Below are 24,572 nucleotides of genomic sequence, written 5' to 3'. Positions count from 1 at the left end.
TGATATTTTGTTCGAAAACTAGCATTCATATTTCAGTTATTTGTTTCTGGAATGTACGTTAAAAAGCCAGATAAAGTGGCTATCACCTCATTTTAAATGTTTTAAAGCATATCTGGAAATTCATATTGTGTTGATTTGTTACTCTATTCGCTATTAAAAAGCTTTAATCTGAATTTACAAAGTAATAGTAATGTCTGTACGTAGTTCTGCTTCCTCTGGTGAAAAGTTGGCTTTGCGAGTTCTTTTCGGAATCAACTTGTTTTCGACGTGGTTGTAAAGATTCTGCAAGGTTCTTCTTCTACGGCAAGAGATTCGAACTTCACTGATAACAGGGTTATTGTAGGATGACCAGAATGCGTTCGCCTAACCCCTCCCCTATGTCTTATTTTGTGAAGTGTCATTTTATATTGTTTGGGTTTGTTTTGTTTCCGTTTTTTTCGTTTCTTTTAATTCTATTTTCGTTCGTTCCCTTAACAGGCGGCATTCCCTGGCGGAATACGCGCTGGGCGCGTGGCCGTGGCTCCTCCCCCGACGTGGACCGGGACGCGCTATCCGCTCATTCGCTACGCTAGCCCAGCCGCGCTGGTGTCCTGCTCTCGCCGCTCTCGGCTCGCCGCTGGGGGCTGAGTGTTTACGGAAAGCGTCGTTTTCTGCCCACTTTCCGTCTTTCGTGTTCTGCCGACTCTTCTGCTCAGCAGGCTGCAGGTGATTTAAGCAAGGGGAAACATGTTACAGCCGCACGTTTCTTAAATCAGCTAACGATAGCTGCGTCGTTTGACAGCTAACGCTAACTAGCGCCATTAGCATTCGCCATCAGTTTCAAAACAAAACCCCCCAGATCGAGAAGTTTGGCCTCATCTGGGCACCCGAAGAAGTCGCGAGGTCGCAGATAATAATACTACTAATAATAAAGGATAATAATAATAAGGCGGACTTGATTGAGCGGCCAGAGGTAGTCAGTAATAAGTGCTGTCCACCCAATGTTTTGACAAGACACTTGGCTAAAGCGACGTAGGCGATCAGCGGTTTTGCACGCGTCACGTAGCCCCGACAGCTGACCGCTTTATTGATTGGAGCTTACTGGAGTTTGCTTACCAGCCTTTTCCTCCGAGTTAACGCAACATGTCGGAGAAGAGTTCTTCGTCGGGGTCCGATGAGGATGTAGACCCGGAATCCGGGCAGCCTGTCGAGCTCGGGGGTGTTCTCAGTAAGGTATGTGGACTAATTTGGATATTTTTAGAGGTTGTATGATGCTGTAACCCTAAAAACAGCCAACCCACCACCATTGATTTATGGCGGCTGCTTTGCTTGTCTGCATGTTGTGCTGGCCGGCCCAGTGTCGTCGTTTTGTTGCATTAGTTTCTTGAATTCACGCGCTGCAAACAGAAATAATTCATAGAGGTTTGCACCACCCTGCTCAGTGCAGAGGAACAACTCTTTTCTTCATTGTTATCCATTTAAACAGTCAAAAGTTGTCCCAGCCAGCTAAGCGTGAGTGTAATTTATTATCACCTGTGTTTCCAGTGGACTAACTACATACATGGATGGCAGGACCGGTGGGTTGTATTGAAGAACAACACTTTGAGCTATTACAAGTCAGAGGATGAAAGGGAGTATGGCTGCAGGGGCTCTCTCTGCCTTAGCAAGGCTGTCATCACTGTAAGTAAAGAAAATATCACTCTTCTTTTGCCTACTGCTCTTAGAGAATATGTAGTGAGTTGAACCACTTTCCAGCACTTCACTGGGTATTAGAAAATAAAAAAGCTACCATTAAAACCTTTTTAATGTTATTGCGTCACTGGTTTGGGAGTCAAATTGCCTACCCTGCAGCTAACACAAGGTTTTGATCATCCCTTTCCCTATTATTGGTTTGAAGCAGAACTTGCCATTCCTTGAATCTATGTTTCTCAGTTAGAAAGGCAACCATTAACCAGTATTGAGGCTGTTAAGATGACAGCAAGTATAGAGACCTGTAGCTTAGCAGACAAACCTAAATGCATTCTTGCATCTCATGTGTTCTTATGAGTACACACCTGTACTCTCGCACCATGATAATTATTTCCCAGACTGCTCTAAATCCTTGTTTCCCCTTGTAATTTAAGCTTAGGCCGCATACTGTTAGCTTTTTGTTCTGTGCTTCTGTTTCTTGCCATTGGACACTATATTCTCCCCAAGTAGGCCTCCTGTTGGGCAGATAAGCTGAAATCACACCCTGGTTAAATATTCACTGTTCTCTCTGAGCATGCCGCCACCCAGTACAGAGGGCAATGAAATGCCTTTACTGTGATTCATACAACAGGATTAAATGGGTCAGAATTGGATTAAAATCACAACATGGAAGGTTAGTCGAAGTTAGTTTCCTGAAGTGAAACCTTTTTTATGACCTTTTGACAGAGCATTACGCCAGTTCCTGTGATTGTGCAGCCCTAAATACGACTTCAGGAAAGAGGGTGTTTTGCAGTTGTGTTACAGAACCCGAACAAAAGTTTTTTTTTTTTAAAGCTCTCCCTCACCAAAAAAACATCATGATATTTGCAGTAGTCACACTAAAGGTGCATCCAGGTTGATTGCATTCCCTTTACTAAGTAAGAATCAGAGTAGGATTAGTAGCGGCCACTGTACAGTGACGGAGGAATGTGCTTCTTGCTTAACACCAATCTGTTATTCATCACTGGGTTCCAGACGCATATCTTACTATCCTCTCGTGTTTGTTAAAGAAAGAGGAAATGCATCTGTCTGACCATTTCTTCCTTGGGCTATGGTCCAGTATCAAGCTGTCACGTCAGTGCAAACCTCTGTCTAGGCTTTGTACTAGACAGCCCTACTTTGCAGTGCTGCTGACAAATGTGTTTAGTTATATTTCTGTACAGAGTTCGTTTATTGATTTGAATTCTTTTCTGTTGACTGTAAGATTAGCCAAATAACTGTTTCCATTAGCCTATTTGCTACAACAGTAAAAACTGATCTATTGTAGAGAAGAACTATGTGTTGTTTTGATATTTCTGCTAAAAACGACACATACACACACACACACACACACACACACACACACACACACACACACACACACACACACACACACACACACACATGTCCAAATATTGAGACAGACTGCAAGATTTTGGTTATTTGATCTGGATGTTTGGCTAAAAGAGTCCATGATGATTCTTATTTCAGTGTACTATTAAAGATGATGTAGTTTTATGCACAGACATAGGAGCTGCTGCATTGGTATACAATGTAGTGCTCTGTCAAGGAGAAGAGGTATGCTGCAGGAGGAGAGAGAGAATTATGAACGAGACTGTAAAGCACAGATTTTATGGGCCGTGCCTGATATCAGTACGGTTCGCTCAGCTAGCTTTGCCTGTGTGAACAGTGCGTCTGAAAGTTATCATGATCAGTTGGGTTTGCGATTAGCTTTGCATGTCCTTATGGCAAAAATTTGAAATTTGAGAGAGAGAACATTACTAATCTTATTCTTGTTCATGAGGAAAAGAAACAAAATTTCAGGCTGTCAGGAACTCTGAGAGAAATCAGTAGAATAACGGAGAAAATAATTTGGTCTTACCAGCATCCTAGATGTTTTGCAACTTCAACAGAACACTTGTGTTTGTCTGCAAAATAAATGTTGCGTTAAATCTGGGAGGCTGACAGTGTTTAGAGCTGTTGTGTGTCACCCTGTTGCCAATGGCAACAAATACAACAGCGCGTGAGTGTCCTTAAGCAAATCTAATTAAACTTGGGCACCATGAGGTTATGTCAGCTGACAGAGCAGCTGTAGTGCGTTACTCAAGAGGAACATGATAAGGAAAGTTAGCTCTCCTCTTGCTTTCTGTTGGAGTCCGCCACATAGTGGCTCTTTCTCTGCTCACTGCCATGGTCAAATTCCAATCTGAGAGAAAACTGTAGAATACTTGGTGCACGTGCTTGGATTCCTGAGGTGGTCAGAGGTCGGCGTAGGGTGGGGATGAGTGCAGAACAGAACGTGTGTGTGTTTGTGTGTGTGTGTGTGTGGGGGGGGGGGGGGGTTAAGGGTTTGACCTGATAGTTGGAAGAAAGGTTGAAGTGACCAGTTTAAGAGGAAGGCACACTGTTAGAGCTGCCAGAGATTGTGCCTGGAGACATATAGACATCAACTTCTAATTAAAATTCCTGTTTAGTGTGGGGAAGAGGCTCTTCTCTGACTGATGATGTCCATGTGTGTCAAGAATATGTCATTATTAGTTCAGCCAGTGTCATGAATAGACAGGGTATTATAGGGGGGCTGTAACAGGCATGTTACTCTGTGATTCTGGAGAGATTTCATTCTGAAATGGAGGAAAACACATGGAGCTTCATTTTATTTTGCTTTCCTGAGTACAGATATTTACCTCGACAAATTGTTACCATCCATATGCTACACTGACATGTCTGCATTCTGCTTGAGATTGAGTTACTATTCATTAGCCCTGTCTTCCCCCTTTGCAGCCTCATGAGTTTGACGAGTGTCGTTTTGACGTCAGTGTGAATGACAGCGTTTGGTACCTCCGAGCTGAAGACCCTGAGCACAGACTCCAGTGGATTGAGTCCATCGAGCTCCACAAGGTGAGTGAATAGGGTCTCTCTTCATCTCCAGCTGTCTCTTACCTGAATTCTGGCATTGCTTAAGCTTGAATCTTTTATTGTCTTTTCTTTCCAGTCAAATTGCAGATAGAAATTCTGTCAATCTGTAGATAAATGAAACAGATTTGCCTACTATAACAGTTAAGTTCACCTGCAGGCCTTTGGTGTGTCTGAACTGATTCACAGTTGTGATTGGGGAGTTTTTGGTGTAACTTGGTATCTTACTTGAGAGTGCAATTAGCAGCCCTTGTTTTGTGGCATTTAATGTTAATCTGAAAAGTCTGTTTGATTTTTCACTCATTTACTTTATTATTTCAGTGAAATTGAAACCATATTGTTTGCTGTATCTATTTACTTTTAAATGCCTTAGGGCTCCAAGGGTAGTGTAGGGTAAGGTCTCTGTGGCTCAGACAAGTAGCAGTATGGTTTGCTTGAGTTAGTTGGGCAGGGTGGGACGAGGATTAGGAATCTGACAGGGTCACAGCTCCTCACCCCAGGGAATGTGGGGAATCTGAAGAGTGAGCAGGTTAAGGGGGGTGGATGTTCTTCATCATCACTGTACCCTCTTCATTGATTGATGACGTGCAACCTCCTAACATCAAGTGTTTTGTTATTATAAATAAATATACATACAACCGCTGTATACTGTTTACAAATTATTGCTGTAATTATAAGTATATAATGTATATAATTATGTAATAGAATGAACTACTTGGCTTGGTGGCGCAGTGGTTAGCGCAGTCGCCGCACAGCAAGACTACCCTGGGTTTGAGCCCCAGGGTAGTCCAACCTTGGGGGGTCGTCCCGGGTCGTCCTCTGTGTGGAGTTTGCATGTTCTTCCCGTGTCTGTGTGGGTTTCCTCCGGGTGCTCCGGTTTCCTCCCACAGTCCAAAGACATGTAAGTCAGGTGAATTGGGCATACTGAATTGTCCCAAGGTGTGAGTGTGTGTGTATGTGGGCCCTGTGATGGCCTGGCGGCCTCTCCAGGGTGTCTCCCCACCTGCCACCCGTGACTGCTGGGATAGGCTCCAACATCCCCGTGACCCCGAGGGTAGGATAAGCGGTTCGGATAATGGATGGATGGATACATATATGGTATATATTTTTAGTATATGATATAGTATAATATATAAACATAAGTTATAAAGTTATAATATTTGTATATAATATATAAGCATAATGAGTTATTAATTATTTAGCCATAAAAAACTCTGTATAGTTGTGACGTACCTGTGTGTGTGTTTTGTGAGTGATATATGCAAGTACTAGAAGCTGCTGTAACCGGAGTCAGATTCCTCGTATGAATAAGCACACTCAGCCAGTAAAGCCGACTGCGATTGTGATTAGTGTAACAGAGGTGTGACTGGCCAGCGTTCATCTTCATTGGTTACTTGGGAGTCCCTTTGGTTTTAGATCATTGCTGTGACATTGATTGTGTTTAGGTCAGTGTCTGTGCTGTGCACTTTGTGTTTTTGTTTATTACAGCCTTTGGATGCCTTTTTTACAATTAGTGGCATTAGGCTACTAGATTGTAGCTACATGTGTAATACATGATGTTGCTACACACACAAGGATCCCATGTCTCCTGCATGTTCAGGTGAACGTGATAACACATCGCCATCAGGCATATTTATCTTTTTAGTTGTAAGTTTAGTTGATCAGCATATGATATGAACAAATTTAACATGTCCGATACATTAACTGCAAACAGATTAGTATAATAATACATTCACTGTAAAATGGTACACCAGTAACAGACAGTCTTAGTTGAATTGAGTTACCCTTCACGGCGGGCGGGGCAGCTCATCCAACACAGCAAGTGTGATCTTAACCTGAGGTTGGATGTTTGTTATGGGGTAGTGTGTTGTTCCAGCCAGGTAACCGAGGCTTCTCTCTCAGAACAGAAGTTCAGCATGGTCTGGTCATCTTTGTAATAACTGGTTGAGGCCTTCAGTGTGTCTTCATTTATTCGCAGTTGTGGTTACCGAGTTTGCTGTTTCATTTGGCATTCACACGAAATCAAACAATGGCGAGCATGGCGTACAATAGCACATGGCCTTACAATAGTGGTTATGGACTCGGTCATCCCACCTGGCCTTTTCCAGCTGAGAGATGATGAAGACCGTTTGTAACAAATAACCAGTTGCATGCTCAAATGAAGGGAACCATATTTCTGTGAAGAAGAGCAGTGATTTATAATAAATGAATGTAAGCAATATAGAAACATAACAGTGAAAAATGGGCACTTTTGCAGCTGCCAGGGCGAGAGAGGACTGGTTTGTTGGAACAGCTTTAAAGGTTTGTGTTAGAAATACAAACCTTCAGATGCTTACAAATGTAGGCCTTTCCCTCTGCGGAGAATCTACCTCTGACACAACAAAATCACCAGAGAAATCAAGGAAGTTCTGCTGATCTTCACCTGAAGTCTCTGCCTAATGCCCATGCCCTTCCGACACTTGACTGGTGAATGAAGGAGTTTTTCACATGTTTAGATCCAGTAACTGGAATGTGACCAGGGGCTAGGTCTGTGGTATGAATTACTATGTTGCTTTACCAATTTTAAAGGAGAAGCCATCATGAGACGCAAAACCTTGAGTTAGGCCCAAAGTTAGCTGGCTCGCCTACTAGTCTTGTGTCACGAGACTGGTTAAAGAGGCAGCGTTATTTTGCACGACATAACTAACCCCTTGCGATGCTTTAGGAATTGGTAGCCTAGGTCACAGCAGGTATATGCCCCAGCTACTGAACATAGTACTTCATATTTTTATGTGTGTGCACCATTGACGAAGTGTACAGTGCGTACCTGGCTTGGTTGCGGTGCTGTGTACGACGTGTTCTCACTGACTGTAGCGTCTTTATTATTGTACCTGTTATTTATGTAGAGATCCCCCTTTTTACTAATATGAATGTGGTCCACTGCCTGCTTTAACCCTGTAGTTACAGTCCGTCAGTATGTGTGAGTGTGGGAAGCATATGAGACATGCATTAAACTAAATGATAGTAATATTTGGTGCTCCGGAATTGGGGGAAAAAAATCTGTAGCTCACAAGCACAGACAAACAAACTGCTGCAGGCGAAGTGTATGGCTGATATACACAAATGGGCTGTATCTTAAGAAATAAACACATCGCTGTTAAAATGCTTGTTGGTATAGGCTTGCCGTTCCATTAAAGTGGTCTAGAAGGTGATTTTTGTTGATGGCACAAGGTGTTGTTAACCTACTGAAGTGCGATTGGCCTAGAACTTGTGGCCCATTAGTGGCTGGGTGTAAGAGCTCAGGGTTTCTCTCTGGATTCTGTCCTAAAGTAACCTCACTACAAAACTACAGGCTACTGCAGCTTTACCTGCAGTACTAGCTTTAGGTGAGTGTGCCTGCACTGCTCCCATCTGGACAGAGAGGGAGTTGCAGATTTCTTCATTTCTGTGTCAGATTTATTAGGTCGCCGTGGCCTGTTTAAATGCATCTGGTTCATTCGACCGCTGATCAGTTCAAGGTTTACCGATGCAATGCTGATGTTGATGAACATGGAAGGAAACTTTCTGGTATTTCTGCCGATTTCTTTCTTTATTCTTTTTTTTAATGAAGCGTGCAAAACACATTTTCCTAAAAGTATAAAACGTACTCAGTTGTACTATTACAAAAACATGTAATTTGTACTTTTGAACATATAGAGCCAGTCTGCACCATGATAACACAATTGAATAAGTATTATAGTCTTTCTCTTCATTCCCAGACGTGTGTATGGGTCTGTTGTGCTTGTTGCCCAGTTACAAATGTGTTGATCATGTATGCTGCCGTCATACTGCGCTGGCTTATTCTCTGCTAGTATGCGACTATACTAGACGCTTCACAAGTCCTGCTCTGAGACCCTAATGTATACTCACGTGACAGACATAATCCCCCCAAACCCCTGTTAGCGTGCTCCCAATTTTAGTTTTTCAAAGGTGGCAACCCTGGACCGTGCAGTGACAGACACGTACATGTTGGAAACACCTCAAGCAGGAAAAATGACTGAAACGTGGTGCAATGTTTCTGTTGGACACACAGTCAATTGCTGTAGCCGCAATATTTTGATGTAGTTTATTTTGATTTAGTTTACATTACATTACAGACTGCCTGTGTTAGCTTTTGTCCGAGGGTGTCTTTTTTTCATGGGTGCCAACTATTTACTGGTAAACTGATGCGTGCAAGTGACAGTGGTTGCTACACCTTGTTTGTAGTCCGAGAAAATCAGATGCGTTAAGACTATTACTTTGTACCTCCTACGTTATTCTATATCATAACACTGTTGTGCTGTAATATTGTCTAACAGAATTGCCACATTGTCATCTCGATACCTTAGACTCACCTTAATTGAGTTACTGCTTCGCAGTAAATAATGATAGATTTCAGGTGTTGATCTCTCATTCCCTGAGTCTGGAGTTTGTTCTGCTGGAGAAACTATATCATGTCAGAAAGTTTCTAAACAATTAATAGTGCAAATGCATTGGCCTATTCAGTTGCAACATTTTCTTCATTTTATTGGTGGAAATTATGTGTGGTAAATTTGACAGATGATATGTCTGTAAGAGACTAATATCGGGTGATTTCAGTGCGATGTCTGTCATGCAAATATGCAATACATTATATTGTGTTGTAGAGAGAAGGACTTGTGAAGTGCGTAGGATAGTTGCATACTAGCAGAGAAGTACGCCAGCACAGTGTGACGGTAGCATGCACGATTAACATCTATGCAGGGTTCAGCGTTAATGTTTTTTTTCCCCACTTGCCCGACTGAGCAAGTAGGTCAGAAATCCACTTGCCCAAAGTCAAATTTTAGTTGCCCCTATACAAATTGTTTATTTATTAGCAGTTATCAAATAACAACAAAGACTATAGTGAATCATCATGTTTAATCTTTAAGTAAATGAAACATAACAAGGACAAAATGTGTCATAGATGCATAGCAACAAACATTCTTGCATATCGAAAATGGCATGACACATCCCCTGTCCTTCTCCCCAAAGATGGACTCATTAACTGTGAGTGATTGAGCGAATGAACTTAACCGTGTGTGAATGAGTGAGTGAGTGAGTGAGTGAATAAGTGAGTGCGTGAAAGAACAGGCTATAGCAGATGCTTCGCATCTAAAAACCTAATGAAACCATGCAAATACAAATCTAATTATACCAACTCTTCCCCACTGGTAGCCATCTTTGTATAACACACCCTGCATCAAAATTGGCAACTGCTGGCCCCTCAATGCTAATGTAGTTTCCACAATATTTCAACTGAAAGATGGCTCCGCCAATCTGTTTTAATGTGCTTCATGGCACTGAAGCCATGCTCATAGGCAGCGGTGGATAGTGGGAGCACGAGGATCAGCTCAACCACCATCGGCAGGTTTGGGAAGCTCTGCAGCCTATCAGGATCTGTTAAAAAGTCTGCGCATACCATGCTTTGTTGGACCTGGGGCAGCGCTTCGATCACCACTTTTGTGCTTGGCCACTCCTGGTGCCTTGCCTGACCCTGTCACAGCCCACCATATCCGATATGTCAGTAACGTAGTCTTTGATGACACGGAGATGGTGTGCTCCATAACTGGCCAGGTCTTTCTCCTCTGCGGGGAACTCCCTCAGGTCCAGCAAATTCACAGCTGCCTGAAGAATCTTGTCACTCTCCAGGTCTTTGAAATGGCTCCTCATGCTTTTGATGACTGCATCAAGGAGTTGGCTCTTCAATCTATCAACATAAAATTTAATTTTAAATAGTTAGTTTTAAAGGCACGGACGATGTGCAATTAAAACACATCACGCAGTGAACATGATTGGGTGAGCCCTTTAATGAACAACAGGCTAATTGAACAATATCAACAAATGCTCTTATTTTCCCTTTTTCCATTTGCTACCCGTCGAATCTATCCCTGCTCTCTTGGCTGAAGCTCTGGAGCTGCACTGCATGGAACTGACCCTCTGCAGAGTCCTGAAGAAAACCTTCAAGGTTCTCTCCAGCTGCTGTGTACATGCTTGTGAGCATGATTAGTGCAGTCTCAAAGGCCTGTAATATTGTCCTGCTGAAGCTTCAGACTTAGACTGCAAAGAATAACAATGTCACTAATACTAACACTACACTATACTAATCACTCAAAACAATACAGAGGAAAAAAATCGACCAGTTCAAAACTTTTAGGATATCCTGTACCAGGACCATAAATAGGAGGTGGCTGTAGTAGTCCTTCAAGATCTCGACACACTGCTTGGCTCTCCTGATCATGTCTGCACTAGCAGATCTGGAAACAGTACACATATCACAGTTGTTCAATATTGAGAATACAACCCAGTAATGCAAATTGAAAAATAGGTGACTCTCCCACGACAATGATTTGCCTGGTTTAAGTGGTGTTCTCCATATGTGCCAACACCACAGCATAGTCCTTCACGAGGGTCTGAAGAGCTCTCTCCATATGTGCCAACACCACAGCATAGTCCTTCATTGAGGGTCTGAAGAGCTCTCTCCATATGTGCCAACACCACAGCATAGTCCTTCATTGAGGGTCTGAAGAGCTCTCTCCATATGTGCCAACACCACAGCATAGTCCTTCATTGAGGGTCTGAAGAGCTCTCTCCATATGTGCCAACACCACAGCATAGTCCTTCATAAGGGTCTGAAGAGCTCTCTCCATATGGTGCCAACTCCACAGCATAGTCCTCCATGAGGGTCTGAAGAGCTCTCTTCATATGTGCCAACACCACAGCATAGTCCTTCATAAGGGTCTGAAGAGCTCTCTCCATATGTGCCAACACCACAGCATAGTCCTTCATAAGGGTCTGAAGAGCTCTCTCCATATGTGCCAACACCACAGCATAGTCCTTCATAAGGGTCTGAAGAGCTCTCTCCATATGTGCCAACACCACAGCATAGTCCTTCATAAGGGTCTGAAGAGCTCTCTCCATATGTGCCAACACCACAGCATAGTCTTTCATGAGGGTCTGAAGCTACCTTGTTCCCCCCCAGATTGGTTGGCTTCCAGATTTTATGCTGGAGGGACCTCACATAGCACTTTGAGCTTTCTCCAGGCTTTGTAGAGGCCTTTGAGGAGCTCAGTCACCTGTATGATGAGAAGGATAAATTAGTATAGGCAATTGCTGGGTTAAACATACATTAATTTCAAATTAATTCATGCAGTAACACTTACTTTCTTCATTCTGTCATCCCTGTTTATGGCATCCATGGCTGCCAGTTCTAGTCCATGGACAAAGCACTGGATATTAATGAGGTGGGAGACTTCTTCCTGTAGTAGAATAGAGATGACCCCCCCCCCCCACCATGCCTCCCGACCATCACTGAGGCTTCATCAGATCCGAAGCTGATCAACTTCTGCTTCCACTCTGGGAGGCCAACTTTCTGAAATACTGTTTACAGAGCAACCCTGAGAGCAGGATAAGCGGTCAAGCTTATGGATGGATGGAGCGACAACTTAATTATGTCCATTTTTTTAACTATCATCAAACAACTGTTTATGAAACATGACAAAATTTCATTAACAAATGTTTCTTCAAACGAGATTAAAACTTAATTTACCAGCATTAACAGCTGCACAGTGTCCGACAGCAGTGACATGGTGGAGTTCTACTTCCAAGACCACATTCTTTGACTCGCCATCTTTCAGGATCCTGATATAAACTCCCTCAAGGTCACGAATGCTCACATCAGTGGCGGAGTCTGTCAGGACACTGAGGAACTTGGCCGCTCTTAGGTCCTCCAAGAATGATTCCCAAAGGTCATCAAATATGACCATGGCAAACCTTAAGAGAGACAGTTGGATAGCTTTCATGAATCCTAATAGAATTCTCGGTCTGTCACTCCCAGCATTTAATCAAAATTCATTCAGCCGCCCGTGTTTTTAAACCACAGTCATACAACATTTATAGAATAGTACAGAAATTGGCCAGACCTAAGCCCCCCCCCAGCACACACACACACACACACACTTCATAAACCTTACACTCACAATTAATTTTCTATGGACAAAATACAAAATCAACTTTTTCTGTGTTTTAATAATTTACGTGAGTACCGTGTAGTATATGTGGTGGTATTAATTGCCCATTACCTGTTCACGATTGTGATATATTGTTAAGATTAATACTCATTCCACATCTTTTGTTACGAGAAAATCAAGCAGTTATGAATGATACAGTTGTAAATTCACAGGATGTTAAATATCATGTTAGGCCAATGGTAACGTTGATGGTACAAGTGCTGGTTGACAACACTACTGTAGTAGTGGCTCACTAGTCAGCAACGTCATCCATTCGTCACTCTGCTTGACTTGTTGAGTGACAACCGATTTTTATGCACGTGGTTAGCCTGGCATGTGCTGAAATGATTAAATCTATTGGAACAGTTAACACGGAAACCCATTCGGCCATGTTAATGTGCAAAGCCTGTGTGTATTCAGAGGCTCTGAGCCATTCCCGCGTGGTAATAATGGAGATGGTCGTGTTAGGTGCAGGAAAATAACTTTGTAGTTTCTGGTGACCATTCCACTGCTGTTGACAATCCATTATCTGCATACCGACTAAGGTCTGTCACTGGTCTGCTTAATATCAATAGTCTCAAACGGCCCATGCCACATCTTTTTATAATGCACGTGATAACTTAATCATTGCAAATCACATTTCGGTAGCCTTACGCATACGAAAAAGGTAGTGATTGTACATAAAACGGCTTGTGTTCTATTATAACAGGCATCTGAAATTCAGATTTGACCAGAAATGTAAAGTACTTTGAGTGGCTGTTGCAGCGAGAAAAGTGCTGTATAAAATGCAACTTGATTGATTGATTGATGTGGTCGAGTGATCAGCTATTCATAACACCAGTTGTAAAATAATCAGTTTAATCATTAACAGATAGTTTTCTGGAAAACACGGAAGGCTAAACCCATAGAAAATGAACTGCGAGGGCAAGGTTTGACTGACAGAATGGTAAATAGTGTAACATTAGGTAAGGTTTGACTGACAGAATGATAAATAGTGTAACATTAGATAAGGTTTGACGGACAGAATGATAAAGAGTGTGACATTAGATAAGGTTTTAGTGACAGAATGATAAATAGTGTAACATTAGATAAGGTTTGACTGACAATGATAAATAGTGTAACATTAGATAAGGTTTGACTGACAATGATAAATAGTGTAACATTAGGTAAGGTTTGACCTGCAGAATGATAAATAGTGTAACATTAGATAAGGTTTGACTGACAATGATAAATAGTGTAACAGTATGTAAGGTTTGATTGGCAATTTGATAAATAGTGTAACATTATGTAAGGTTTGATTGGCAATTTGATAAATAGTGTAACATTAGATAAAGGTTGACTGACAGAATGATAAATAGTGTAACATTAGGTAAGGTTTGACTGACAATGATAAATAGTGTAACATTAGATAAGGTTTGACTGAAAACGATAAATAGTGTAACATTAGATAAGGTTTGACCTGCAGAATGATAAATAGTGTAACATTAGATAAGTTTTGACTGGCAGAATGATAAATAGTGTAACATTAGATAAGGTTTGACCTGCAGAATGATAAATAGTGTAACATTAGATAAGGTTTGACCTGCAGAATGATAAATAGTGTAACATTAGATAAGGTTTGACCTGCAGAATGGTAAATAGTGTAACATTAGATAAAGGTTGACTGACAGAATGATAAATAGTGTAACATTAGATAAGGTTTGACTGGCAGAATGATAAATAGTGTAACATTAGGTAAGGTTTGACTGACAGAATGATAAATAGTGTAACATTAGATAAGGTTTGACTGACAGAATGATAAATAGTGTAACATTAGATAAGGTTTGGTTGGTAGAATGATAAATAGTGTAACATTAGATAAGGTTTGACTGACAATGATAAATAGTGTAACATTAGATAAGGTTTGACTGAAAACGATAAATATTCTAACACTAGATAAGGTTTGACCTGCAGAATGATAAATAGTGTAACATTAGATAAGGTTTGATTGACAGACTGATAAATAGTGTAACATTAGGTAAGGTTTGACTGACAGAATGATAAATAGTGTAACATTAGATAAGGTTTGACCTGCAGAATGGTAAATAGTGTAACATTAGATAAAGGTTGACTGACAGAATGATAAATAGTGTAACATTAGATAAGGTTTGACTGGCAGAATGATAAATAGTGTAACATTAGGTAAGGTTTGACTGACAGAATGATAAATAGTGTAACATTAGATAAGGTTTGACTGACAGAATGATAAATAGTGTAACATTAGATAAGGTTTGGTTGGTAGAATGATAAATAGTGTAACATTAGATAAGGTTTGACTGGCAAAATGATAAACAGTGTAACATTAGATAAGGTTTGACTGAAAACGATAAATAGTGTAACATTAGATAAGGTTTGACTGACAGAATGATAAATAGTGTAACATTAGATAAGGTTTGGTTGGTAGAATGATAAATAGTGTAACATTAGATAAGGTTTGACTGACAGAATGATAAATACTGTAACATAAGGTTTGACGGACAGAATGATAAAGAGTGTGACATTAGATAAGTTTTGACTGGCAGAATGATAAATAGTGTAACATTAGGTAAGGTTTGACTGACAGAATGATAAATAGTGTAACATTAGATAAGGTTTGATTGACAGACTGATAAATAGTGTAACATTAGGTAAGGTTTGACTGACAGAATGATAAATAGTGTAACATTAGATAAGGTTTGACCTGCAGAATGGTAAATAGTGTAACATTAGATAAAGGTTGACTGACAGAATGATAAATAGTGTAACATTAGATAAGGTTTGACTGGCAGAATGATAAATAGTGTAACATTAGGTAAGGTTTGACTGACAGAATGATAAATAGTGTAACATTAGATAAGGTTTGACTGACAGAATGATAAATAGTGTAACATTAGATAAGGTTTGGTTGGTAGAATGATAAATAGTGTAACATTAGATAAGGTTTGACTGGCAAAATGATAAACAGTGTAACATTAGATAAGGTTTGACTGAAAATGATAAATAGTGTAACATTAGATAAGGTTTGACTGACAGAATGATAAATAGTGTAACATTAGATAAGGTTTGGTTGGTAGAATGATAAATAGTGTAACATTAGATAAGGTTTGACTGACAGAATGATAAATACTGTAACATAAGGTTTGACGGACAGAATGATAAAGAGTGTGACATTAGATAAGTTTTGACTGGCAGAATGATAAATAGTGTAACATTAGGTAAGGTTTGACTGACAGAATGATAAATAGTGTAACATTAGATAAGGTTTGATTGACAGACTGATAAATAGTGTAACATTAGGTAAGGTTTGACTGACGGAATGATATATAGTGTAACATTAGATAAGGTTTGATTGACAGACTGATAAATACTGTAACATTAGATAAGGTTTGACTGAAAACGATAAATATTGTAACACTAAATAAGGTTTGACCTGCAGAATGATAAATAGTGTAACATTAGGTAAGGTTTGACCTGCAGAATGATAAATAGTGTAACATTAGGTAAGGTTTGACCTGCAGAATGATAAATAGTGTAACATTAGATAAGGTTTGACGGACAGAATGATAAATAGTGTAACATTAGGTAAGGTTTGACTGGCAGAATGATAAATAGTGTAACATTAGATAAGGTTTGACTGACAATGATAAATAGTGTAACATTAGATAAGGTTTGACTGACAATGATAAATAGTGTAACATTAGGTAAGGTTTGACCTGCAGAATGATAAATAGTGTAACATTACATAAGGTTTGACTGACAATGATAAATAGTGTAACATTATGTAAGGTTTCATTGGCAATTTGATAAATAGTGTAACATTATGTAAGGTTTGATTGGCAATTTGATAAATAGTGTAACATTAGGTAAGGTTTGACTGAAAACGATAAATAGTGTAACATAATGTAAGGTTTGACTAGCAGAATGATAAACAGTGTAAAATTAGGTAAAGGTTGACTGACAGAATGATAAGTAGTGTAACATTAAAAAAGCTTTGACTGACAGAATGATAAATCGTGTAACATTAGATAAGGTTTACTAACAGAATGATAAATAGTGTAACATTAGGTAAGGTTTGACTGACAGAATGATATATAGTGTAACATTAGATAAGGTTTGATTGACAGACTGATAAATAGTGTAACATTAGGTAAGGTTTGACTGACAGAATGATAAATACTGTAACATTAGATAAGGTTTGACTGAAAACGATAAATATTGTAACACTAAATAAGGTTTGACCTGCAGAATGATAAATAGTGTAACATTAGGTAAGGTTTGACCTGCAGAATGATAAATAGTGTAACATTAGGTAATGTTTGACTGACAGAATGATAAATGGTATAACATTAGATAAGGTTTGACGGACAGAATGATAAATAGTGTAACATTTGGTAAGGTTTGACTGACTGCTAAATAGTATAACATTTTGTAAGGTTTGACTGACTGCTAAATAGTGTAACATTTGGTAAGGTTTGACTGACGGAATGATAAATACTGTAACATAAGGTTTAACGGACAGAATGATAAGTAACATTAGGTAAGGTTTGACTGAAAACGATAAATAGTGTAACATTAGATAAGGTTTGACCTGCAGAATGATAAATAGTGTAACGATAGTAAGGTTTGACTGAAAACGATAAATAGTGTAACATTAGGTAAGGTTTGACTGGCAGAATGATAAATAGTGTAACATTAGATAAGGTTTGACTGACAATGATAAATAGTGTAACATTAGATAAGGTTTGACTGACAATGATAAATAGTGTAACATTAGGTAAGGTTTGACCTGCAGAATGATAAATAGTGTAACATTACATAAGGTTTGACTGACAATGATAAATAGTGTAACATTATGTAAGGTTTCATTGGCAATTTGATAAATAGTGTAACATTATGTAAGGTTTGATTGGCAATTTGATAAATAGTGTAACATTAGGTAAGGTTTGACTGAAAACGATAAATAGTGTAACATAATGTAAGGTTTCACTAGCAGAATGATAAACAGTGTAAAATTAGATAAGGTTTGACTGGCAGACTGTTAAATAGTGTAAAATTAGGTAATGTTTGACTGACAGAATGATAAATAGTGTAACATTAGGTAAGGTTTGACTGACAATGATAAACAGTGTAACATTATGTAAGGTTTGATTGGCAATTTGATAAATAGTGTAACATTAGATAAAGGTTGACTGACAGAATGATAAATAGTGTAACATTAGATAAGTTTTGACTGGCAGACTGATAAATAGTGTAACATTAGATAAGTTTTGACTGGCAGAATGATAAATAGTGTAACATTAGGTAAGGTTTGACTGACAGAATGATAAATAGTGTAACATTAGATAAGGTTTGACTGACAGAATGATAAGTAGTGTAACATTAAAAAAGCTTTGACTGACAGAATGATAAATAGTGTAAAATTAGGTAATGTTTGACTAACAGAATGATAAATAGTGTAACATTAGATAAGTTTTGACTGGCAGAATGATAAATAGTGTAACATTAGGTAAGGTTTGACTGACAGAATGATAAATAGTGTAACATTAGATAAAGGTTGACTGACAGAATGACAAGTAGTGTAACATTAAAAAAGCTTTGACTGACAGAATGATAAATAGTGTAACATTAGATAAGGTTTACTAACAGAATGATAAATAGTGTAACATTAGATAAGGTTTGACTGACAGAATGATAAATAGTGTAACATTAGGTAAGGTTTGACTGACAGAATGATATATAGTGTAACATTAGATAAGGTTTGATTGACAGACTGATAAATAGTGTAACATTAGATAAGGTTTGACTGAAAACGATAAATATTCTAACACTAGATAAGGTTTGACCTGCAGAATGATAAATAGTGTAACATTAGATAAGGTTTGATTGACAGACTGATAAATAGTGTAACATTAGGTAAGGTTTGACTGGCAGAATGATAAATACTGTAACATTAGATAAGGTTTGACTGAAAACGATAAATATTGTAACACTAGATAAGGTTTGACCTGCAGAATGATAAATAGTGTAACATTAGGTAAGGTTTGACCTGCAGAATGATAAATAGTGTAACATTAGGTAAGGTTTGACCTGCAGAATGATAAATAGTGTAACATTAGATAAGGTTTGACTGACAGAATGATAAATACTGTAACATTAGGTAAGGTTTGACTGGCAGAATGATAAACAGTGTAACATTAGATAAGGTTTGACTAGCAGACTGTTCAATAGTGTAAAATTAGGTAATGTTTGACTGACAGAATGATAAATAGTATAACATTAGATAGGGTTTGATGGACAGAATGATAAATAGTGTAACATTTGGTAAGGTTTGACTGACTGCTAAATAGTTTAACATTTTGTAAGGTTTGACTGACTGCTAAATAGTGTAACATTTGGTAAGGTTTGACTGACAGAATGATAAATACTGTAACATAAGGTTTGACGGACAGAATGATAAGTAACATTAGGTAAGGTTTGACTGAAAACGATAAATAGTGTAACATTAGATAAGGTTTGACCTGCAGAATGATAAATAGTGTAACGTTAGGTAAGGTTTGACTGAAAACGATAAATAGTGTAACATTAGGTAAGGTTTGACTGGCAGAATGATAAATAGTGTAACATTAGATAAGGTTTGACTGACAATGATAAATAGTGTAACATTAGATAAGGTTTGACTGACAATGATAAATAGTGTAACATTAGGTAAGGTTTGACTGACAATGATAAATAGTGTAACATTAGGTAAGGTTTGACCTGCAGAATGATAAATAGTGTAACATTAGATAAGGTTTGATTGACAATGATAAATAGTGTAACATTAGATAAGGTTTGACTGACAATGATAAATAGTGTAACATTATGTAAGGTTTGATTGGCAATTTGATAAATAGTGTAACATTATGTAAGGTTTGATTGGCAATTTGATAAATAGTGTAACATTAGATAAAGGTTGACTGACAGAATGATAAATAGTGTAACATTAGGTAAGGTTTGACTTACAATGATAAATAGTGTAACATTAGATAAGGTTTGACTGAAAACGATAAATAGTGTAACATTAGATAAGGTTTGACCTGCAGAATGATAAATAGTGTAACATTAGATAAGTTTTGACTGGCAGAATGATAAATAGTGTAACATTAGATAAGGTTTGACCTGCAGAATGATAAATAGTGTAACATTAGATAAGGTTTGACCTGCAGAATGATAAATAGTGTAACATTAGATAAGGTTTGACCTGCAGAATGATAAATAGTGTAACATTAGATAAGGTTTGACTGACAGAATGATAAATAGTGTAACATTAGATAAGTTTTGACTGGCAGAACGATAAGTGTAACATTACATAAGGTTTGACTGACAGAATGATAAATAGTGTAACATTAGATAAAGGTTGACTGACAGAATGATAAATAGTGTAACATTAGGTAAGGTTTGACTGACAGAATGATAAATAGTGTAACATTAGATAAGGTTTGATTGACAGAATGATAAATAGTGTAACATTAGATAAGGTTTGACTAGCAGACTGTTCAATAGTGTAAAATTAGGTAATGTTTGACTGACAGAATGATAAATAGTGTAACATTAGGTAAGGTTTGGCTAACAGAATGATAAATAGTGTAACATTAGGTAAGGTTTGGCTAACAGAATGATGAATAGTGTAACATTAGGTAAGGTTTGACTGACGATCAATGGTGCATGGCAGTAGAATCAGTTTGAGCAGTATTGTTGGGTGGTCCGTCTGCATGGCAGTAGAATCAGTTTGAGCAGTATTGTTGGGTGGTCCGTCTGCATGGCAGTAGAATCAGTTTGAGCAGTATTATTGGGTGGTCCGTCTGCATGGCAGTAGAATCAGTTTGAGCAGTATTGTTTCGTGGTCCGCCAGCATGGCAGTAGAATCAGTTTGAGCAGTTTTGTTGGTTGGTCCGTCTGCATGGCAGTAGAATCAGTTTGAGCAGTATTGTTGGTTGGTCCGTCTGCATGGTAGTAGAATCAGTTTGAGCAGTATTGTTGGGTGGTTCGCCTGCATGGCAGTAGAATCAGTTTAGCCGTATTGTTGGGTGGTCCGCCTGCATGGCAGTAGAATCAGTTTGAGCAGTATTGTTGGGACGTCCGCCTGCATGTTAGTAGAATCAATTTGAGCAGTTTTGTTGGGTGGTCTGCCTGCATGGCAGTAAAATCAGTTTGAGCAGTATTGTTGGGTGGTCCGCCTGCATGGCAGTAGAATCAGTTTTAGCAGTATTGTTGGGTGGTCCGCCTGCATGGCAGTAGAATCAGTTTTAGCAGTATTGTTGGGTGGTCCGCCTGCATGGCAGTAGAATCAGTTTGAGCAGTATTGTTGGGTGGTCCGTCTGCATGGCAGTAGAATCAGTTTGAGCAGTATTGTTGGGTGGTCCGCCTGCATGGCAGTAGAATCAGTTTGAGCAGTATTGTTGGGTGGTCCGCCTGCATGGCAGTAGAATCAGTTTGAGCAGTATTGTTGGGTGGTCCGCCTGCATGGCAGTAGAATCAGTTTGAGCAGTATTGTTGGGTGGTCCGCCTGCATGGCAGTAGAATCAGTTTGAGCAGTATTTTTGGGTGGTCCGCCTGCATGACAGTAGAATCAGTTTGAGCAGTATTGTTGGGATGTCCGCCTGCATGGCAGTAAAATCAGTTTGAGCAGTATTGTTGGGTGGTCCGCCTGCATGGGAGTAGAATCAGTTTGAGCAGAATTGTTGGGTGGTCCGCCTGCATGGTAGTAGAATCAGTTTGAGCAGTATTGTTGGGACGTCCGCCTGCATGTTAGTAGAATCAATTTGAGCAGTTTTGTTGGGTGGTCTGCCTGCATGGCAGTAAAATCAGTTTGAGCAGTATTGTTGGGTGGTCCGCCTGCATGACAGTAAAATCAGTTTGAGCAGTATTGTTGGGTGGTCCGTCTGCATGGCAGTAAAATCAGTTTGAGCAGTATTGTTGGGTGGTCCGTCTGCATGGCAGTAGAATCAGTTTGAGCAGTATTGTTGGGTGGTCCGCCTGCATGGCAGTAGAATCAGTTTGAGCAGTATTGTTGGGTGGTCCGCCTGCATGGCAGTAGAATCAGTTTGAGCAGTATTGTTGGGTGGTCCGCCTGCATGGCAGTAGAATCAGTTTGAGCAGTATTGTTGGGTGGGCCGCCTGCATGGCAGTAGAATCAGTTTGAGCAGTATTGTTGGGACGTCCGCCTGCATGGCAGTAGAATCAGTTTGAGCAGTATTGTTGGGTGGTCCGCTTGCATGGCAGTAGAATCAGTTTGAGCAGTATTGTTGGGTGGTCCGCCTGCATGGCAGTAGAATCAGTTTGAGCAGTATTGTTGGGACGTCCGCCTGCATGGCAGTACAATCAGTTTGAGCAGTATTGTTGGGTGGTCCGTCTGCATGGCAGTAGAATCAGTTTGAGCAGTATTGTTGGGACGTCCGCCTGCATGGCAGTAAAATCAGTTTGAGCAGTATTGTTGGGTGGTCTGTCTGCATGGCAGTAGAATCAGTTTGAGCAGTATTGTTGGGTGGTCCGCCTGCATGGCAGTAGAATCAGTTTGAGCAGTATTGTTGGGTGGTCCGTCTGCATGGCAGTAGAATCAGTTTGAGCAGTATTGTTGGGTGGTCCGCCTGCATGGCAGTAGAATCAGTTTGAGCAGTATTGTTGGGTGGTCCGCCTGCATGGCAGTAGAATCAGTTTGAGCAGTATTGTTGGGTGGTCCGTTTGCATGGCAGTAGAATCAGTTTGAGCAGTATTGTTGGGTGGTCCGCCTGCATGGCAGTAGAATCAGTTTGAGCAGTATTGTTGTGTGGGCCGCCTGCATGGCAGTAGAATCAGTTTGAGCAGTATTGTTGGGTGGTCCGTCTGCATGGCAGTAGAATCAGTTTGAGCAGTATTGTTGGGTGGTCCGCCTGCATGGCAGTAGAATCAGTTTGAGCAGTATTGTTGGGACGTCCGCCTGCATGGCAGTAGAATCAGTTTGAGCAGTAGTGTTGGGTGGTCCGCTTGCATGGCAGTAGAATCAGTTTGAGCAGTATTGTTGGGACGTCCGCCTGCATGGCAGTAAAATCAGTTTGAGCAGTATTGTTGGGTGGTCCGCCTGCATGGCAGTATAATCAGTTTGAGCAGTATTGTTGGGTGGTCCGCCTGCATGGCAGTAAAATCAGTTTGAGCAGTATTGTTGGGTGGTCCGTCTGCATGGCAGTAAAATCAGTTTGAGCAGTATTGTTGGGTGGTCCGTCTGCATGGCAGTAGAATCAGTTTGAGCAGTATTGTTGGGTGGTCCGCCTGCATGGCAGTAGAATCAGTTTGAGCAGTATTGTTGGGTGGTCCGCCTGCATGGCAGTAGAATCAGTTTGAGCAGTATTGTTGTGTGGGCCGCCTGCATGGCAGTAGAGTCAGTTTGAGCAGTATTGTTGGGTGGTCCGTCTGCATGGCAGTAGAATCAGTTTGAGCAGTATTGTTGGGTGGTCCGCCTGCATGGCAGTAGAATCAGTTTGAGCAGTATTGTTGGGACGTCCGCCTGCATGGCAGTAGAATCAGTTTGAGCAGTAGTGTTGGGTGGTCCGCTTGCATGGCAGTAGAATCAGTTTGAGCAGTATTGTTGGGACGTCCGCCTGCATGGCAGTAAAATCAGTTTGAGCAGTATTGTTGGGTGGTCCGCCTGCATGGCAGTATAATCAGTTTGAGCAGTATTGTTGGGTGGTCCGCCTGCATGGCAGTAAAATCAGTTTGAGCAGTATTGTTGGGTGGTCCGCCTGCATGGCAGTAGAATCAGTTTGAGCAGTATTGTTGGGTGGTCCGTCTGCATGGCAGTAGAATCAGTTTGAGCAGTATTGTTGGGTGGTCCGCCTGCATGGCAGTAGAATCAGTTTGAGCAGTATTGTTGGGTGGTCCGCCTGCATGGCAGTAGAATCAGTTTGAGCAGTATTGTTGGGTGGTCCGTCTGCATGGCAGTAGAATCAGTTTGAGCAGTATTATTGGGTGGTCCGCCTGCATGGCAGTAGAATCAGTTTGAGCAGTATTGTTGGGTGGGCCGCCTGCATGGCAGTAGAATCAGTTTGAGCAGTATTGTTGGGTGGTCCGTCTGCATGGCAGTAGAATCAGTTTGAGCAGTATTGTTGGGTGGTCCGCCTGCATGGCAGTAGAATCAGTTTGAGCAGTATTGTTGGGTGGTCCGTCTGCATGGCAGTAGAATCAGTTTGAGCAGTATTGTTGGGTGGTCCGTCTGCATGGCAGTAGAATCAGTTTGAGCAGTATTATTGGGTGGTCCGCCTGCATGGCAGTAGAATCAGTTTGAGCAGTATTGTTGGGTGGTCCGCCTGCATGGCAGTAGAATCAGTTTGAGCAGTATTGTTGGGTGGTCCGCCTGCATGGCAGTAGAATCAGTTTGAGCAGTATTGTTGGGTGGTCCGTTTGCATGGCAGTAGAATCAGTTTGAGCAGTATTGTTGGGTGGTCCGTTTGCATGGCAGTAGAATCAGTTTGAGCAGTATTATTGGGTGGTCCGCCTGCATGGCAGTAGAATCAGTTTGAGCAGTATTGTTGGGTGGTCTGTCTGCATGGCAGTAGAATCAGTTTGAGCAGTATTGTTGGGTGGTTTTTATGTAGGTTTGATGAGTTGTTGGGGACCTTTTTATCACTCAAGTGCAGCGCTTGATGAACAATCCAATATTTTTTTTTTTGTCAGCTTTTTTTTTACAACAGCAAAAATCAAGAGACACAAACCCTCACTGCTGCCAAGAAGACTGTTCCATTCATTTCTGAAATAGGGGTGATTTTAGTGGCATTGGGAAACCTCCATATGAATCTTTAGTTCCTCTACCCTTTTCTTAGGCATTTTATTTACACGATCAGATCCCCGCGTTGACCCAGCTCATGCTTTCTAACATATCTCACTGAATCAGAACAAAGACATAAGAGGAGAGAGATTCTG

At 40.3% G+C, this 24,572-nt stretch overlaps 1 protein-coding gene across 6 annotated transcripts in view; it reads left to right on the top strand.

Annotated features, from left to right (window-relative positions):
* The first annotated feature begins 560 nt into the window (after positions 1-560).
* Positions 561-24,572, top strand: part of LOC130106800 (ceramide transfer protein) — a 44,167-nt gene continuing 20,155 nt past the window's right edge. For all 6 annotated transcript variants that reach the window (XM_056273347.1, XM_056273499.1, XM_056273177.1 and 3 more), the window contains exons 1-3: positions 561-1,212; positions 1,525-1,659; positions 4,468-4,584. In XM_056273347.1, coding sequence (XP_056129322.1) covers positions 1,123-1,212; positions 1,525-1,659; positions 4,468-4,584 — 342 coding nt within the window. In that variant the 5' untranslated portion in view covers positions 561-1,122. The remainder of the gene's footprint in view (positions 1,213-1,524; positions 1,660-4,467; positions 4,585-24,572) is intronic.

Source organism: Lampris incognitus, chromosome 1 (genome assembly GCF_029633865.1).
Source record: "Lampris incognitus isolate fLamInc1 chromosome 1, fLamInc1.hap2, whole genome shotgun sequence".
Taxonomy (NCBI): Eukaryota; Metazoa; Chordata; class Actinopteri; order Lampriformes; family Lampridae; genus Lampris; species Lampris incognitus.
The sequence above is the reverse complement of the archived record's forward strand: the minus strand, read 5'-3'. Positions and strand labels throughout refer to the sequence as shown.